General features: G+C 41.8%; 1 protein-coding gene across 3 annotated transcripts in view; it reads right to left on the minus strand.

Moving 5' to 3' along the window:
- SLC9A3 (solute carrier family 9 member A3) overlaps nt 1–19,963 on the minus strand; it is a 714,882-nt gene that overhangs the window by 411,279 nt on the left and 283,640 nt on the right. Inside the window, exon 1 of one of the 3 annotated variants that reach the window (XM_040353441.1) lies at nt 13,121–13,661. The exons of 1 other annotated variant lie outside the window; for it this stretch is intronic. In XM_040353441.1, the coding sequence (XP_040209375.1) occupies nt 13,121–13,337 (217 nt within the window). In that variant the 5' untranslated portion in view covers nt 13,338–13,661. Of the gene's footprint in view, nt 1–13,120; nt 13,663–19,963 lie in introns of those variants that run through there. One more of the 3 variants, XM_040353442.1, reaches the window with a different exon arrangement.

A 19,963-nucleotide genomic window follows, 5' to 3' on the forward strand; every position in this document is an offset into this window, starting at 1 on the left:
GCCTTCGCCGGAGCCGCATGATGTCACTCGCCGGAGCCGCCATTAATGGCACAGGCTAGGAAAGAAATGGCACAGAGTTTTGTTTCTTCCCCGCGCATGTGCCGTTAACATTTTCGGGGGACTACAAGTGAAATATCTCCTAAACGGTGCATGTTTAGGAGATATTTCCACTACCTATAGGTAAGTCTTATTCTAGGCTTACCTATAGGTAGAAGTCCAAAAAAAGGGTTTACAACCACTTTAATGCATTCTCTGTATGAAGGTAGAAATCCTTTTAAGCCCAGCTCCCACAGCACCTTAGCTCGATCTCAGTCCAGAGCTGCACATCTGCAGCAGCTCTTCTCCCCTCTCCCCACTCTCACAGGCTTGGCTGAAAGCAGCAGGGGACAATAGTAAGTTGTAAGCTATGCAGTGGAATAACATCCTTACAGGATGTCTCCAACTTACAAGCAACTTACAACTTACCCAATGCACTGTTTCATTGGGAAACTACAGGTATGTGGCAAATGAGGTTTAATGTTGATAAATGTAAAGTTATGTACTTGGGGGCTAAGAATATGCATGCATCATACATACTAGGAGGAGTACAACTGGGGAATCAATGGTGGAGAAAGATCTGGGGTTTTTGGTAAATAATAAGCTTAACCACTTGCTTACTGGGCACATATACCCCCTTCCTGCCCAGGTGAAATTTCAGCTTTCAGCACTGTCACGCTTTGAATGACAATTGCGCGGTCGTGCAACGTGGCTAACAAACAAAATTGGCGTTCTTTTTTTCCCACAAATAGAGCTTTCTTTTGGTGATATTTGATCACCTCTGCGGTTTTTACTTTTTGCGCTATAAACAAAAATAGAGCGACAATTTTGAAAAAAAAAATTTTTTTTAACTTTTTGCTAAAATAAATATCCAAAAAAAAATAAATAAAAAAATTCTCAGTTTAGTCCGATACGTATTCTTCTACATGTTTTTGGTAAAAAAAAAAATTGCAATAAGCGTATTGGTTTGTGCAAACGTTATAGCGTCTACAAAATAGGGGATATAATTATGACTTTTTTTTATTATTATTATTTTTTTACTAGTAATGGTGGCAATCTGCGATTTTTGTCAGGACTGCGATATTGCGGCGGACACATCGGACACTTTTGACACATTTTTGGGACCATTAACATTTATACAGAGAACAATGATATAATATGCACTGATTGCTGTATAAATGTGACTGGCAGGGAAGGGGTTAACACTAGGGGGGCGAGGAAGGGATTAATGTATTCCCTAATTAGTGATTCTTACTGTGGGGGAAGGGGGGTGACTGGGGGAGGTGACCGATGGTTGTCCCCATGTACAAGGTACACACCATCAGTCTCCTCTCCCTGACAGGACGTGGAGCTCTGTGTTTACACACAGAGCTCCACGTCCCTGTCTCCGTGACCACCGATCGCGGGTGCCTGGCGGACATCGCGGTCGACAGGCACGCGCATCGGCACCTGACTGACACAGCGAGCGTGCAGCCGCTCGCGCCCCCCCTAAGTGGCCAATTCAGAGTCACAATGTGGCCGTAAAAACATGCCGTGCGGGTGGGTAGTAGTTAATAATAGCATGCTATGCCAAGCTACGGTTTCAAAAACATAGCAAAGTCCCTTTCTTGTATTAAGAGAGGCATGGAGTTTGCTGGAGAAAGTGCAGAGAAGGGCAACCAAACTGATAAGAGGCATGGAGGAGCTCAGCTATGAGGAAAGATTAGAGGAACTGAATTGATTCTCTCTTGAGGAGGAGATTAAGGAGGTATATGATCAACATGTACAAATAAGGGGTTCATATAGTCAACGTGGTGTTGAGTTATTCACTTTAAGATCATCATAGAGGACAAGGGGGCACTAGTTATGTCTAGAGGAAAGGAGATTTCATCTCCAAATATGGAAAGGTTTCTTTACCCCCTTCCTTACCGGGCCATAATATGATGCCAGCAGGAACCCTCCCTCCCTCCTGGTGGATGTCATATGATGTCCTTTCTTCCCGGCCATCTAGGGGGCACAAGCGGCGCCGCTCCTGACCCGGTGCGCGTGCCTGGCGGCCAGGATGTCCACCGGGCACCCGCGATTGCCAACGATCAGGGCAGGAGTGTGGATCTGTGTGTGCAAACACACAGATCCACCTCCTGTCAGAGGTGAGGAGACCGATGTGTGTTCCCAGTACAGAGGAACACAAATCAGTCTCCTCCCCTTGTGAGTCCCTCTCACCTACAGTTAGAATCACTCAATAGGGAACATATTAACCTCTTCAGTAGGGATGAGCCGAACACCCCCCTGTTCGGTTTGCACCAGAACTTGCGAACACACCAAATGTTCGTGTGAACTTTAGAACCCCGTTAAAGTACATGGCACTCGAACATTTGAAATCTAAAGTGCTAATTTTAATGGCTAATATGCAAGTTATTGTCCTAAAAATTGTTTGGGGACCTGGGTCCTGTCCCAGGGGACATGTATCAATGCAAAAAAAAGTTTTAAAAACGGCCGTTTTTTTTTTCCGGGAGCAGTGAATTTAATAATGCTAAAAGTGAAACAATAAAAGTGAAATATTCCTTTAAATTTCGTACCTAGGGGGGGGGGGGGTGTAAAGTCAGCATGTGAAATATCGCATGTTTCCCGTACTTAGAACTGTCTCTGCACAAAGTGTTATTTCTGAAAGGAAAAAAAGTCTTTTAAAACCGACTTGCGGCTATAATGAATTGTCGGCTCTGGCAATTCAGAGCAAATTCATTCATAAAAAAAAAAAAAAAAAAAATAGCGTGGGGGTCCCCCCAAATTCCATTACCAGGCCCTTCGGGTCTGGAATGGATATTAAGGGGAACCCCGCCGTCAATTTAAAAAAAAATTACGTGGGGTTCCCCCAAAATATCCATTCCAGACCCTTCAGGTCTGGTGTGGGTTTTAAGGGGAACTCCACCCCAAATTTAAAAAAAATGGCGTGGAGTTCCCCCAAAAATTCACACCAGACCCCTTATCCGAGCATATTAACCTGGCCGGCCACAGAAAAAAGGGGGGGACAGAGTGCGGCCCCCCCTCTCCTGAACCGTACCAGGCCACATGCCCTCAACATGGGGAGAATGTCCCCATGTTGATGGGGACAAGGGCCTCATCCCCACAACCCTTGCCCGGTGCTTGTGGGGGTCTGCGGGCAAGGGGCTTATCAGAATCTGGAAGACCCCTTTAACAAAGGGGACCCCTAGATCCTGGCCCCCCCTATGTGAATTGGTAATTGGGAACATTGTACCCCTATCATTTCACGAAGAAAGTGTAAATAGTTGGAAAAAACACACACACACACACACCGTAGAAAAAGTCCTTTATTAATAAAAAAAAAGAAAAAAAATCCAGCGGTGGTAATCTACTCGGTCCCAGCTCCCTGCTCCAATGTTGTCTGTATCCAGCGACGGTTGATCTCCGGGCCAGCGATGAGAAGATCCATCCATCCAGAGCGCAGCCACGCCGACCTCCTCTCTCTGCTGGACACAGCCCAGCGAATGACGCGCTGTAGCTTTGATATTTCTTATATAGGGGAGGCGGGGCCACCCGTCACGTAACCCTGCCCCCCCATATAAGAAATGTCAAAGCGGAGAGAGAAGGTCGGCGTGGCTGCGCTCTGGATGGATGGATCTTCTCATCGCTGGACCGGAGATTAACCGTCGCTGGATACAGACAACGTTGGAGCAGGGAGCTGGGACCGAGTAGATTACCACCGCTGTATTTTTTTTATTTTTTTATTATTAATAAAGGACTTTTTTCTACAGTGTGTGTGTGTGTGTGTTTTTTCCAACTATTTACACTTCCTTCGTGAAATGGTTGGGGTACAATGTACCCCATTACCAATTCACATAGGGGGGCAGGATCTGGGGGTCCCCTTTGTTAAAGGGGTCTTCCAGATTCTGATAAGCCCCTTGCCCGCAGACCCCCACAAGCACCGGGCAAGGGTTGTGGGGATGAGGCCCTTGTCCCCATCAACATGGGGACATCCTCCCCATGTTGAGGGCATGTGGCCTAGTACGGTTCAGGAGAGGGGGGGCCGCACTCTGTCTCCCCCTTTTTTCTGCAGCCGGCCAGGTTAACTTGCTCGGATAAGGGGTCTGGTGTGAATTTTTGGGGGAACTCCGTGCCATTTTAAAAAAAAAATTGGGGTGAAGTTCCCCTTAAAATCCACACCAGACCTGAAGGGTCTGGAATGGATATTTGGGGGGAACCCCACGTAATTTTTTTTTAAATTGATGGCAGGGTTCCACATAATATCCATTCCAGACCTGAAGGGCCTGGTAATGGAATTTGGGGGGACCCCCATGCTATATATTTTTTTTTTTTATGAATGAATTCTCTCTGAATTGCCAGAGCCGACAATTCATTATTCCAGCAAGTCCGGTTTTAAAATACTTTTTTTCCTTTCAGAAATGACACTTTGTGCAGGGACAGTTCTTTGTACGGGAAACATGCGCTATTTCACATGCTAACTTTACACCCCCCCCTAGGTACGAAATTTAAAGTAATATTTCACTTTTATTGTTTCACTTTTAGCATTATTAAATTCACTGCTCCCGAAAAAACAGCTGTTTTTAAAACCTTTTTTTGCATTGATACATGTCCCCTGGGACAGGACCCAGGTCCCCAAACACTTTTTAGGACAATAAATTGTATATCAGCCTTTAAAATTAGCACTTTAGATTTCTCCCATAGACTTTAACAGAGTGTTCCGCGGCTTTTCGAATTTGCCGCGAACACCCCTAATTGTTCGTTGTTCGCCGAACAGGCAATGTTCGAGTCGAACACGAGTTCGACTCGAACTCAAAGCTCATCCATACTCTTCCCCTAAACTGAGGGAAAAAAATGTTTCTTTAAAAAAAAATTGTGACATTTATTATATCAAAAAGTAAAAAATATATATTTTTTTTTTTAAATATTGCTCTTTTGTTTATAGCGCAAAACAAAAAATAACAAAAAAAAACGCAGAGATGTTTAAATACCACCAAACAAAAGCTCTATTTGTGGGAAAAAAACAAAAACAAAGATTTAATTTGGGTACAGCGTTGCATGACCACGCAATTGTCATTCAAAGTGGTTAAGAGCTATGAAAATGTGGAATATACTCCCTCCAGAGGTGGTTCTGGCCAGCTCAGTAGATTGCTTTAAAGCGGAGGTTCACCGGATTTTTTTTTTTTAAAAGCCAGCAGCTACAAATACTGCAGCTGCTGACTTTTAAAAAATGGACACTAAGGCCTTGTACAGACGAGCGAACGTGTCCGATGAAAACGGTCCGCGGACCGTTTTCATCGGACATGTCTGCTGGGAGGTTTTGGTCTGATGTGTGTACACACCATCAGACCAAAATCCCAGCGGACAGAGAACGCGGTGACGTAGACGACACCGACGGTCAATGCTTCCGCGCATGCGTCGATTCAAGTCGACGCATGCGCGGGATTTCGGGCCGCTGGTTATACGTCATAACCAGCGGACATGTCCGATGAGTCATACTAACCATCGGACATGTCCGACGGACATGGTTCCAGCGGACACGTTTCTTTGTAAGCTAAGAAACTTTTGTCCGCTGGAAACCTGTCCGCTAGGCCAGGAATCCGGTCCGCTATGCCGTACACACGGTCGGACATGTCCGCGGAAACTGGTCCGTGGACCAAACTGTTTGGTCGTGTGTACGAGGCCTTACCTGTCCAGGTCGCCCGCGACTACGGCAGCCTGGTCCCCACTGTGTTCTGGGAGGCGTGGGCCTCCCAGAACACAACGGGGGGTAACGCAAAGGGGCGGGACTCCCACGGGAGTCTATACCAGGAAGTGGTGCAAATACCTGTTTTATACAGGTATCTGCACCCCCTCCCCCCTGAAGGGTGCCAAATGTGACACCGGAGGGGGGGAGGGTTCCGAAAAGCGGAAGTTCACTCCGGGGTTTTTCGCTTTCCTCGGGATCTGTGGGTATAGGATTCTGTAAATGGAATTGTATTTTTTATTTTTTTTGGGGGGTTTAACTAGATGAACTTTTTTTTCAACCTGACTAACTATGTTACTATGCAACTACCGTATTTTCCGGTGTATAAATCGACTTTTTAACCCCTGAAATTCTTCTTAAAAGTCGGGGGTCGTCTTACACGCCGGTAACCTAACATGCAGACCGCGGCCGTCCATTTTTCAAAAGCCGCGCCTCCTTTTTCTGCTGTTCCGTGATAGGCGGAAAACACTCAGCTTCCGAGGAGACACTGTGTTCAGTGTTCCGCCGATCACGGAGGCCCTCTCATCCGAGACCGAGGACGAGAGGGCCTCCGTGATAGGCGAACACTTAACACAGTGTCTCCTGGGAAGCTGAGTGTTCCGCCTATCACGGAACAGCAGAAGGAGGAGGTGCGGCTTTTGAAAAAAATGGATGGCCACAGTCTGACAGATACTGCATGTCTTAGGATAAGGTAAGGGATCGTCGATACATGCTGTGACACAGTGAGGCATGTAATGGGGCACAGTGAGTCTGGCATGTAGTAGCACAGTGAGGCATGTAATGGGGCGCAGTGAGTCTGGCATGTAATGGCACAGTGAGGCATGTAGTGGCACAGTGAGGCATGTAATGGGGCACAGTGAGTCTGGCATGTAATGGCACAGTGAGGCATGTAATGTTGGCACAGTCTGGCATGTAATGGCACAGTGAGGCATGTCATGGTGGCACAGTGAGGCATGTAGTGGCACAGCCTGGCATGTAATGGTGGCACAGTGAGGCATGTAATGGTGGCACAGTGAGGCATGTAATGGTGGCACAGTGAGGCATGTAATGGTGGCACAGTGAGGCAAAGCATGACTAGTAGGAAGGGGGTCATCTTATTCGGCGAGTATATCCCCAAACCAACATTTTAGCTGGAAAATTAGGGGTTGTCTTTTACGCCCAGTCATCTTATACGCCAGCAAATACGGTAATGGTTCCTGTGAGCAGAGAGTCTGAGTCAGGGATGAGCTGGGCTGTGTGTCTGAATAGACACACAAAGCCTGGCTCCGGAGTGAGTGCCCCCACAGTGGGGGGGGAGAAGCCAGGAGTGCCGGAAGGAGACCAGAGAAGAAGAGGATCTGGGCTGTTCTGTGCAAAACAACTGCAGGGAATAGGAAAGTATAATGTGTATTATTTAAAGGAAAAATTGGAAATGTTACAGTCACTTTGAAGAAAAGAAGACTAAAAAGAAAAAAGAAAACTAATGCAGCTACTATATAGTTACAGATCAGGTTGAAAAAAAGACACAAGTCCATCCAGTTCAACCTCACTACATGTGAGGACTGGCAAGCTGGAACATATTTATTTCTTGTTTTTGAATTTAGATATGCATTCATGGAGAATAGGAGAAAATAAGATTTTGGCAAACACATTTTGGGAGCTTAACCACTTGTGGACCACCTAACGCCGATATAAGTCTGCAGAATGGCGCGGCTGGGCACAGGCACGTACAGGTACGTTGCCCTTGAAGTGCCCAGCCGTGGGTTGCACACGTGCACCGCCGGCGCGGCACTTATGACCTGGTCCGGAGCTCGATGAACGCGCCCGAGAGGTGAGTGTAAACAAACCTTCCCCGTTCTGCTCTGTGGCTTGTCACTGATCGTATGTTTCCTGTTATAGGGAACAACAATCAGTGACGTCACATGTCCAGCCACGCCCCCCTACAGTAAGAATCACTCCCTTAGGGCACACTTAACCCCTTAGCGCCCCCTAGTGGTTAACACCTTCACTGCCGTTGTCATTTTCACAGTAAACAGTGCATTTTTATAGCACTTTTCGCTGTGAAAATGACAATGGTCCCAAAAATGTGTCAAAAGTGTCCGATGTGTCCGCCATAATGTCACAGTCATGAAAAAAAAAAAAAAAAAGGGCTGATCGCCGTCATTACTATTAAAAAAATTATTAATAACAATGCCATAAAACTATCCCCTATTTTGTAAACGCTATAACTTTTGCGCAAACCAATCAATAAACACTTATTGAGATTTTTTTACCAAAAATATATAGAAGAATACGTATCGGCCTAAACTGAGGAAAAAAAAAAGTTGTTTTATATATTTTGTGGGGATATTTATTATAGCAAAAAGTAAAAAATATTGAATTTTTTTCAAAATTGTCGCTCTATTTTTGTTTATAGCACAAAAAATAAAAACCGCAGAAGTGATCAACTACCACCAAAAGAAAGCTCTATTTGTGGGAAAAAAAGGACGCCAATTTTGTTTAGGATCCACGTCGCACGACCGCGCAATTAGTTAAAGTGACTCAGTGCCGAATCGCAAAAAGGGGCCAGGTCCTTTACCTGCATAATGGTCCGGGTCTTAAATGGTTAAAGTAGATCTAAAGCCAAAACTTTTTTGTTTTAGTTTGAGATGGAGTAGGAAAGAGTTACAATCCATATAAATATTTTTGCTGTGTCACAGTAAGAAGCTTGGGGAGATTTCCTTTAACCACTTCACCCCCGGACCATTTTGTTGCTAAAGGACCAGACCCCTTTTTGCGATTTGGCACTGCGTCACTTTAACTGATAATTGCGCGGTCATGCGACGTGGCTCCCAAACAAAAATTGACGTCCTTTTTTAAACACAAATAGAGCTTTCTTTTGGTGGTATTTGATCACCTCTGCGGTTTTTATTTTTTGCGCTATAAACAAAAAAAAGGCGACAATTTTGAAAAAAAAACAATTTTTTTTACATTTTGCTATAATTAATATCCCCCAAAAATATATAAAAAAAGTTTTTTTCCTCAGTTTAGGCTGACACGTAATCTTCTACATATTTTTGAAAAAAAAAAAACGCAATAAGCGTTTATTGATCGGTTTGTGCAAAAGTTATAGCGTCTACAAAATAGGGAATAGTTTTATTGCATTTTTATTATTATTTTTTTTTTTTACTAGTAATGGTGGCGATCAGCAAATGTTATTGTGACTGCGACTTTATGGCGGACACATCGGGCACTTTTGACACCATTTTGGGACCATTGGAGAGCAGTCAGGTGTAAACAGACAGGCGCGATCCGTTTACACCTGGCCTTCCATAGAGCACAGCAGTCTCGGTCTGTGTCCGCATTGCATAAACTGAGTGGAGTTGGACCTGTTTTCCTGTTTCCACTGATCTAAATGGAGTCCGCCCCATGTGAAATGGACCATAAACAGTTTAGTAGCATCACAAGTCGAATTCCACCATAAAAAAAATTAAGGGATGATAGTAGCATGCTTTCTTAATGAAAAGCATGTAGGGGATTAAATTATATTATAATTTTGGTCCTTTAAACATACAACACTGATTTCACTCCTGACAATATAAAGCCAACAAATGGGCAATCATTACAATACACAAGCAATTTTGACATTGCGTGAACAATATAAACACAATGGAACAATGCAGTCATGAAACAAGCAAACAGGGCAATATGCAGAGCCGAAATGGGTAGCCATTGCAAAGTGCACACACTCAGGACAATATGTGGGCAACAAACAGAACACAACTATTGATTTTAGTGATTGAAGTATGGCAAACCCCATAAACAGCATCATAAAACTGCATTGCAATGTAGGGATTGTGAGTTAATTTCAAATAGCATTTTAGTTATAATTAGTTTTGTTTATTTAAATAGTATATTATTTAGCTTGTTACAGTATGTGTGCATGCTGTTTTTTAAAAAAAAAAAATATATATATATATATATATATATATATATATATATATATATATATATATATATATATATATATATATATATATTTGTACGATTGTGTTGTTTAGATACGTTTTTTTTTTATCATTAGGAACATTGGGCCAAATCCTCAAAAAACGGGCTTAAAGGAGTTCTCCAAGCTAAAACTTTTAACCCCCGCTGTGCCCGGGCTGTAAAACTATACAAAATAAACTTTCACTTACCTGCCTACGATCCCCCGTTGTTCTGATATCGCCGTCCCGTTCTCCGGTCCCGGTCTGTTCCACTTCCTGCGGGTCGGTGACTCACAGTGCGCTCAGCCTATCAGCGGCCGCAGCAATGTCCCGTCGCGGCCGCTGATAGGCTGAGCGCACTGTGAGTCACCGACCCGCAGGAAGTGGAACAGACCGGGACCGGAGAACGGGACGGCGATATCGGAACAACGGGGGATCGTAGGCAGGTAAGTGAAAGTTTATTTTGTATAGTTTTACAGCCCGGGCACAGCGCGGGTTAAAAGTTTTAGCTTGGAGAACTCCTTTAACTTAACTTTTCCGAGTTAAGTTACACTGCCGCAAATCTCCCAAGTTAGGTGCCGATCCTCAAAGCACTTACCTGGAAATTTTCGGCAGTGCAACTTAACTCCGTCCGGCGCAAGGCGTTCCTAATACAAATGGGCGATTCCCATTTAAATTAGGCGCGCTCCCGCGCCCTGACGTACTGCGCATGCCCGTGACGTCATTTTTCCCGACGTGCATCGCGTGTTTTTACGATACGCCGAGTTTTGAGGATCGCGCCGGGTAAAAAAGTTGCGTCGGGAAAAAAAAAGATACGGCGAAAAAAAAAAAAATCGAATTTAAAAAAAAATCGCGGCGATCGAAAAAAAGGTCTGTTTTTACAAGGTGTAAACAGTTTACACCTTGTAAAAGCAGCCCTAATTTTACGCATGCAAACGTAAACTTACGGAGAAAAAACAAAGCTGAAAAGCTTTGTGGATCTCCGTAAGTCCTCATTTGCATACGCGAAGCGGCATTTCGACGCGAAATGCCCCCAGCGGCGGATGCGGTACTGCATCCTAAGATCCGACAGTGTAAGTCTCTTACAGATGTCGGATCTTCTGCCTATCTTTGGAAAACTGCTTCTGAGGATCAGTTCCAAAGATAGGCACAGGGATACGCAGGCGGAACAGCAGATCCGCCTGCGTATCCCTTTTGAGGATTTGGCCCACTGATCTGTCTAGTAATCTTCAAAAAATTACATCCTACTGAAAGGGAATTTCTATTTTTTATTGTCTAAAAATGGATACAATTGTTGGAGACTTTGAAGTATCATCATAAATTGTAACATAATTTTGCATTGTGTATTTGTTTATAGTTGTGCTTTGTAATTGGCTACAATTTCATATAAGTAATAAAACTATGTGTAGAGAGATTAAGGTTTATGTTCAAGGAAAATGAGAATCTGGAAGAGGTAACATGCCTTCAGAAGTTCTACTTATTTTAAAAAATAGTTTCAATAAAACCTGCTACACTATTATAAAATCTACTTCTCCTTTACTGCTTATCACAAGTAATCCAAGAACTGTGATTTACAGCTGTGAAGAATAGTTGGTTATCTCTCCAGCTAGCAGTGCAGAGCAGCAAGGAGAAAGATTAACCCCCATCTGGACATGCAGAGACTAGGTGGCTTGTCTGAGTGAAACATTGATTACAGGGTTTATCGTTAGTCTGTTAAGGCCCCTTTCACACTTGTGTGACTTGTCCTGTGACTTGGGACTGCAAAGTCGCATGACAAGTCGTACCCCATGATTTCCAATGAGTACGTTCACGTTTGTGCGACTTCAAGTCGCAGCAACTTCAAAGTAGTCCCTGCACTACTTTGGTCCGACTTTGATGCGACTTGAGGTCCATATAGACCTCAAGTTTACACAGACATTACTTCAAGTCATGTCAAAATTGCATCAATTCGTGGAAAAATTTGCTTTGCTGTATCTACTTGCTGCACTCCCTGCCTTTTATTTATTACAAGGAATATACCTGTTATTGAATGTTGCAGTTACACTATATATGCAGTATGTACTGATGTACAGACATGATCTATAAAAACGAACTTTTAGGCTCAGTTCACATATATGTGGGTTTCTTCACATCCAATTTGCATGACAGGAGATTGTGACCAGCTCTCAATGAAGTCGGTTCACACCCCTCAGGGGTGACCGTGGAGTGGATTGCACAGGGGTCCTGTGCATCTTTGGCTCTGTTTTATGTCTGAATTCAGGCAACAATTCGGGCCTGATTCGTCCCTGAAATGGAGAACAGGGATGCACCGGACCCCTGCTGTAAACTGCATCTATATTAGGTGTGAACCCAGCCTTAAAGAACAAGAGTGTTTAGGAACAATCAGAGACAAGGAAGGTTATTTTAGATAGGCTCCCCCATTAACCTTTTTACATGTATGTAGGCTCTCATAATTCAAAAAAGTAAATTTAAAAACTTTAAAAATGCAATGATATGAAATAATGAAAAATAAAGCTAACAAAACATGCCAAAAGGTAAGGCTAGCTATCCTAATTATATTCCTGCATTTTTTAAACTAGATTGACTGACACAAAATTTAAGATACATGGCATACACACTGATCTGTTCATGGTTAACTTACATAACTTGCTATACAGTACATACCAATGGCTAAGGCTGGCCATACACAAAACAATTTTTAGTAACTTCAACTAACATTCAATCAGGAGCCATTAAGTAGATAAAGACAAACTAAAATGTTATATTTTCATGGTTTCTATAGAAACTATTAGTTGTAGGTTGCATTGATCACTTTAGTAAATTTTGCAACCTAAATATGTTTTTTTTTTAAAAGGCTGAAAACTGACATGTATATGGCCAGCAATTGTTCTCTAGTTTATAGTGACCAAATCACAAATGGGGGTAAATTAATTGGATCAAGTGTGAATCAAAAAGGCATTATTCAATTTCCGCCACAATTTTTATCATTTGCTTCCTTAAACCTAGGGTACATTTACTGTTTAAAAACTGATAAGCAAAGCTGCCAAGTGTAAGGGCAGCATTAGCAAGGCACAGTGAAGTTTATGATCATATACATTTTTCCAAGCTTTAAAGGGATTGCATTCCCCCCCTAAAAAAACAACCTTTTCAAGTGGTATTGAGGTGGTTTCAGTCAATATTCCACCCCATTTTAAAGATTTGGTTACTAGAACCTAGGAAACTTTTGAAACCTTGTTGAAAATTACAGAATTGTTTGGCTAAAATAAAAATAAAGTAAGAAGTAAGGGATATAGAGAATATTTACATTTGTATTAATACACGTGTTAAGCATAAATCATAAACATTGGCAATAACCTTGCTTTTAAATATAATCTGATATTTATATATAAATAGACTCATATGTTAAGTCACTTACCGATTTTAGCCAAACTTGCCACAAGAATCCAGACTGCAATAATATATGGGTCCTGCACATGATGCCATTTAAAAGTGACTATCTGTAGACTGGTTAGTGCTCCAGTATTTTCCCCACCCTCAGCTGAAGATCTGCTTTTGTTAGCCCCTAATACAGGGGTGACAACTAGACACAGCACTGCAATTGCCAAAAAAAAGTATGTTTTCTCCATCCTCATTATTCCTGAGATCACTCTTCCTGTGCCAGCTGCGATCCTTAAATTTAACTGCAAGATTCTATGAAATATGCTATTCCATTGTTCTAAAAGAATGCAAGCAATTTAAAAGTTGCATCTATAGATCAATATTAGTTGTTGCACCAGTTGATTGCTAGTCCAGTGCAATGGAATCAACCCAGTGTTATCAGTTCTGGCTTTCTCGCAAATTGCTTCTCAAGTAACTCTTTAGTGTACTTTAGCAAATATCAGTTACCTACAAAAATAAATAAATAACAGTGCAGAGATGCTTCAGGTAGCACTGGCATGTTTCTTGTGCATGTGCTTTTATACCACCTAATGGGAGAGTTTTACCATCCTACACACTCCCTCCTCCTAGTTCTCAGGTACAAGGCACCGCCTTTTAGTTACTGCAAACTAAGTCATTAAATGCTAACTACAAATAAATAGTGATTGTGTACATCACCTCTTAATTAAAAAGGTTTCAATTCCTCATTTACATGTCTGCGCATACATTGATCATGCTAAGCCATCGATACCAGACAGTTTAGTCATTTTCATTCAGGCTATTGTTCTGAGTTCTCACAGAAATAATGTATGCTTTGCAGTCTTTGGATGTACTAGGTATAATGAGGAGACAGGATGTTGTTTTAACAAACTACAAGTTTGCTTTATTTAATATAAATAGACTGTTGCAGCATAGCACTACAATGGAACTAGGGATATATATTACATCTGTGAAGATTATTTTCCTGGTTTTAGGGTACTTACTAGATAAACTGACTGATTACATTCTTAAACCGGCCATAGGCAATTCGAATCTCAGCCAGTTCAGCAGAGTGATTGACTTGTCACTTCAAACCATTTATGGGCAGGCTGATTGTACTTGTACCCAAGTCAATTAACTGATCAACTTGGGTACAACCAGCCTGTTAAAATTTTCATGCGATTATTGCCAGCCCCTTTAGCCACTAGCAATAATCACTGTATTCTCCTGGCCGCTGCGAGAACACAATAGCTCAGTGGGAAGGGATTTCTCGATCAACACAGTCAGTGTCGCAGGATAAAAAAAAAAATCACACTGTCTATGGCCAGCTTTAGGTGCTTCAGGTGCTACCTGAAAAATAAAAGGCACATACACTGTGAATATATTTTAATGTATTTAAAATCTCAGACATTATTGGGCTGGCCATACATTATACAATTTCAGTGTGATCTCCTTTAGATTTACTTTAAGCTATGTAGTGCAAGGTCCTGCCTGATGGAATACAAATTGAAAGTGTTGTTTAGGTTTGACCTCATATTATGTTTTTTTGTAAATCTAAATTAAAATTGTACAGGAAAATTATATAATGTATGCCCAGCTTTAGTCTGATACTTGTATGTATGTGACATGCTGTTCCAACACCTTCAGTGTGATTTAGTAACAACAGGAAATTCTAATTCATGGTAATTCAATAAGCAGCACTGTTAAGTGAATGTTTACTAAATTTGATAAGCCAGGTTTCATTTGTTCAACACACTAGGTCAGACATAGTTAGCTTAAATAACACAATGTCATAATGAGTATGATAAATCCTTAAAGGGCAACAACAATCCTCCTTAGGACTGCACTATCTTAATTAAAATAAAAAATACCAGAGCACGTTACTATACCAACTGAAAATAATATTCTATTTTATAAATGTATGCAGCTTTTACCAGTTTAATCCCCATAATGCAAATGAATTCAAGACTGTTCATCTGCAAACTATTGTAAGGAAGTTTAGTCTTAATATCTATTAGAACAGATTAGGGGCTCATTCACTGTACATTGTTTTACTGTCTAATGTCCACAAGGAATATAGCAACTGCAAGTGGCCCAAATACTACATAAATGTGCTAGCCATTACTAACATTTAAGCTAATTAATAAATTGCAGGCTTTAGTAAATGCACACAAATGGTGAAATTTGTCTAATAAATAACCAATTTTTGCTCTGGGAAGTGGAATTTGTATAAGCCTGGGTTTACACGGAAGGCGGGTTTGAAATCGTGCGAGTTCAGCTGAACTCGCACAATTTCAAACCTGCATTTCAGTCTGACTTTGCAAAGCGATTTCAGAGACATCTGTGCGGGTTCCTGCATAGGCGTCTATTGGAATCGCCCCCCAAGTCACCAAAAGTAGTGCATGAACTACTTTTGGGAATTGGTGTGGTGCCGCAAAGTCAGCGTCACACCAATTCAGACGGTCCCGGCAATAGGCAGCGATTTGACATGTCAAATCGTCAAAATGTGAACTTAGGGCTAAATGTGTATAATATATATATTTCTGGGGTGCCAACAATTTCAGCCATGACTATATATATATATATATATATATAGTCATGGCTGAAATTGTTGGCACCCCAGAAATGTTTCCAGAAAATCAAGTATTTCTCACAGAAAAGTATTGCAGTAACACATGTTTTGCTATACACATGTTTATTCCCTTTGTGTGTATTGGAACAAAACAAAAACGGGGAGGAAAAAAAGGAAATTGGACATAATGTCACACAAAACTCCAAAAATGGGCTGGTCAAAATTCTTGGCACCCTTAAGTTAATATTCGGTTGCACACCCTTTGGAAAAAATAACTGAAATCAGTCGCTTCCTATAATCGTCAATAAGCTTCTTACACCTCTCACCCGGAATTTTGAAGCACTCTTCCTTTGCAAACTGCTCCAGGTCTCTCTTATTGGAAGGGCGCCTTTTCCCAACAGCAATTTTAAGATCTCTCAACGGGTGTTCAATGTGATTTAGATCTGTACTCATTGTTGGCCACTTTAGAACTCTCCAGCGCTTTGTTGCCATCCATTTCTGGGTGCTTTTTAATGTATGTTTGGGGTCATTGTCCTGCTGGAAGACCCAAGATCTCGGAGGCAAACCCAACTTTCTGACACTGGGCTCTACAGTGCGACCCCAAATTCTTTGGTAATCTTCAGATTTCATGATGCCTTGCACACATGCAAGACACCCAGTGCCAGAGGCAGCAAAACAACCCTAAAACATTATTTAACCTCCACCATATTTCACTGTAGGTACGGTGTTCTTTTCTTTGTAGGCCTCATTCCGTTTTCGGTAAACAGTAGAATGATGTGCTTTACCAAAAAGCTCTATCTTGGTCTCATCTGTCCACAAGACGTTTTCCCAGAAGGATTTTGGCTTACTCAAGTACATTTTGGCAAACTGTAGTCTTGCTTTTTTATGTCTCTGTGTCAGCAGTGGGGTCCTCCTGGGTCTCCTGCCATAGTGTTTAATTTCATTTAAATGTAGACAGATAGTTTGCGCTGACACTGATGCTCCCTGAGCCTGCAGGACAGCGTGAATGTCTTTGGAATGTGTTTGGGGCTGCTTATCCATCATCCGGACTATCCTGCGTTGCAACCTTTTATTAAATGTTCTCTTCCGTCCATGTCCAGAGAGATTAGCTACAGTTGCATGGGTTGCAAACTTCTTGATAATGTTGCACACTGTGGACAAAGGCAAATCTAGATCTCTGGAGATGGACTTGTAACCTTGAGATTGTTGATATTTTTCCACAATTTTGGTTCTCAAGTCCTCAAACAATTCTCTTCTCCTCTTTCTGTTTAGTGTGGCACACACAGACACATAATGCAAAAACTCAGTGAACTTCTCTCCTTTTTATCTGCTTTCAGGTGTGATTTTTAAATTGCCCACACCTGTTACTTGCCCCAGTTGAGTTTAAAGGAGCATCACATGCTTTAAAGAATCTTATTTTTAAAGAGTGCCACGAATTTTGACCAGACCATTTTTGGAGTTTTGTGTGACATTATGTCCAATTTGCTTTTTTTCCCTCCCTTCTTTTGTTTTGTTTCAATACACACAAAGGGAATAAACATATGTATAGCAAAACATGTGTTACTGCAATACTTTTCTGTGAGAAATACTTGATTTTCTGACAACATTTCTGGGGTTCCAACAATCCTCCCTACCGTGTTTCCCCGAAAATAAGCCCGGGTCTTATATTAATTATGCCAACAAAAGACACAGTAAGGCTCATTTTCGGGGTAGGGCTTATATTGCAGCCCTCCTGGAAAATAACGCTAGGTCTTATTTTCAGGGTAGGTCTTATTTTTGGGGAAACAGGGTAGCAAGAATAATAGCAATGGTTCTGCTACACAAGACAAAGGTGTAAAAAGTATGTATTGACCTTGATGTCAATTTGTTTGAAGGATATGTAAATTAATAAATAAAATCTTATATAATCTTTCAAACTAATCAAATGTTATTGTACTTTCAAAATTAACTCTAGCTTTCATTAATATAATAAATAGTAATCCTGCCATAAAGGTCTTTTTCAGAAACTTCCTGTTAAGGGGAGACAATGCTCTGTTCCTGTCTCCCAATTGCTGTCCTAAATTGTCACCGGGTCAAATGGGCTTCCAATGAAGACTGCAAGCACCTGTGCTGTGACAACACACAGACAAATTCCGTCATTACCAACAGCAGGAAGTCCATCCTAAATAATGACATGCAGCCTCTTCAGCATTTGCATAAACATTAAGTGGCTGTAAAGAGGCTGAAGGTGATTGGCAGCATTGGAATGAAAAAAGTAACAATAGTACATGGGAATCATTTAGGGTTCACAGTACTGTAGCATGCTAAATGTAATCCATTTAGGGTTTAGATCTACTTTTTCTGTATGTTCACTTTTTAGGTGATAATTATAATCTACATCTAGCCAGTGCTATGTGCTGGAGAGGAAGCTGTAATGGAGGAGCGGGTTACCTGTTAGCACTTGTGGGATTGAACTCAGCATGCCTGCTCATTCAGGAGAAGTGAGAGTTCATAAACAGAATGAGGCCTCGTACACACGATCAGTCCAAACCGATGAAAACGGACTGAAGTTCAGTTTCATCGGTCCAAACCGACTGTGTGTACGCCCCATCGGTCTGTAGTCCTTCAGTCCAGAAACAGAGAACTTGCTTTAAAATTGGACCAATGGACGCCTGACCGATAGGTCAAAACCGATGGTTAGTACGCAAAAGCATCGGTTCCAAACCCGCGCATGCTCAGAATCAAGTCGACGCATGCTTGGAAGCATTGAACTTCATTTTTTTCAGCACGTCGTTGTGTTTTACGTCACTGCGTTGGACTCGATCGGTTTTTGAATTGATGGTGTGTAGGCACATCAGACCATCAGTCCGCTTCATCGGTGAACCAATGAAACTGAACTTCAGTCCGTTTTCATCAGTTTGGACTGATCGTGTGTGCCTCTGGTGCAGAGTTTAATGCCCAGTACACACAATGGGGCAGATCCACATAGAAATAGATCGGCGCAGCATATGTGAGATACGCTACGCCGCTGTAACTTACTTTTTGCTGGTTCGAATCCCCAAAGAATTTGCGCCGTAAGTTACGGTGGCGTAGTGTATCTCAAGCGGCGTAACGGCGCGGAATTCAAATCGGCGATTAGGGGGCGTGCTTCATTTAAATGAAGCGCGTCCCCGCGCCGAATGAACTGCGCATGCTCTGTTTCTAAATTTCCCGCCGTGCATTGCGCTAAATGACGTCGCAACAACGTAATTTTTTTTAAACTTAGATGTGAATTACGTCCATCCCGATTCACGGACGACTTACGCAAAAAAAAAAGAAAATTCAAATTTCGACACAGGAACGACGGCCATACTTAACATGGCAATTCTAACTATACGCCGCAAAATACGGAGGTTTAACTATACGCCGGAAAAAGCCGACTAGAGACGACGTAAGAGAATGCGACAGCCGCGCGTACGTTCGTGGATCGTCGAAAATAGCTAATTTGCATACCCAACGAGGAAAACGACGAGAACTCCACCCAGCGGACGCCGAAGTATTGCATCTAAGATCCGAAGGCGTACGAAGCCGTACGCCTGTCGGATCTAACCCAGATGCCGTTGTATCTTGGTTTAAGGATTCAAACTAAAGATACAACGCGGGTAATTTGAAAGTACGCCGGCGTATCAGTAGACACGCCGGCGTACTCTGTCTGTGGATCTGCCCCAATGAGATTATCGGAGGATTGATCTTTTTTTTTTTTTTTTATGCTAATCTCAGATCGAAATTTAAGAGGTTGCTACAGTTAAGAAAATTCTTGTACAACAGAACAAAAATTCCAAATTGATGTAATTTTTTGTATTGTACTTTGTATTTCGGACGAAAACTGAACTGATTCAACGAAAATCGTACAATCTGGTATTGTGCTAGAAACATTTTCACGTTTGTCCGTTCAGATAATATTGGATGAACTGTTGTGATTGGCTCTCGAAATCTGTGTACCAACAATCAGATTATCGTACAAATGATTTGAAAGCGGTATTTTTCGTCCAATAAACTGATCATGTGTATGGGCCTTTAGAAGTTGCTAAGTTTTCTCCAGAGCACCGGAGGTGATGATTTTTTTATTTATTTTAAAGGTTTTCTATTTGCCAAGTGTACATACATGTCATGAAAGATTGCAAACAGGGTACAGTCATAAGTGTGTAAAACAGCATATCATTTCCGTAAACAAGTCTTTTTCATCAGTGTAACTGAGTACAGTATATTTTTCAGTACAAATAGCTCTTTTTCTATTTTAAATTGGTAACTATGATATATATATATATATAT

Source organism: Rana temporaria, chromosome 5, assembly GCF_905171775.1.
Source record: "Rana temporaria chromosome 5, aRanTem1.1, whole genome shotgun sequence".
Lineage (NCBI taxonomy): Eukaryota > Metazoa > Chordata > Amphibia > Anura > Ranidae > Rana > Rana temporaria.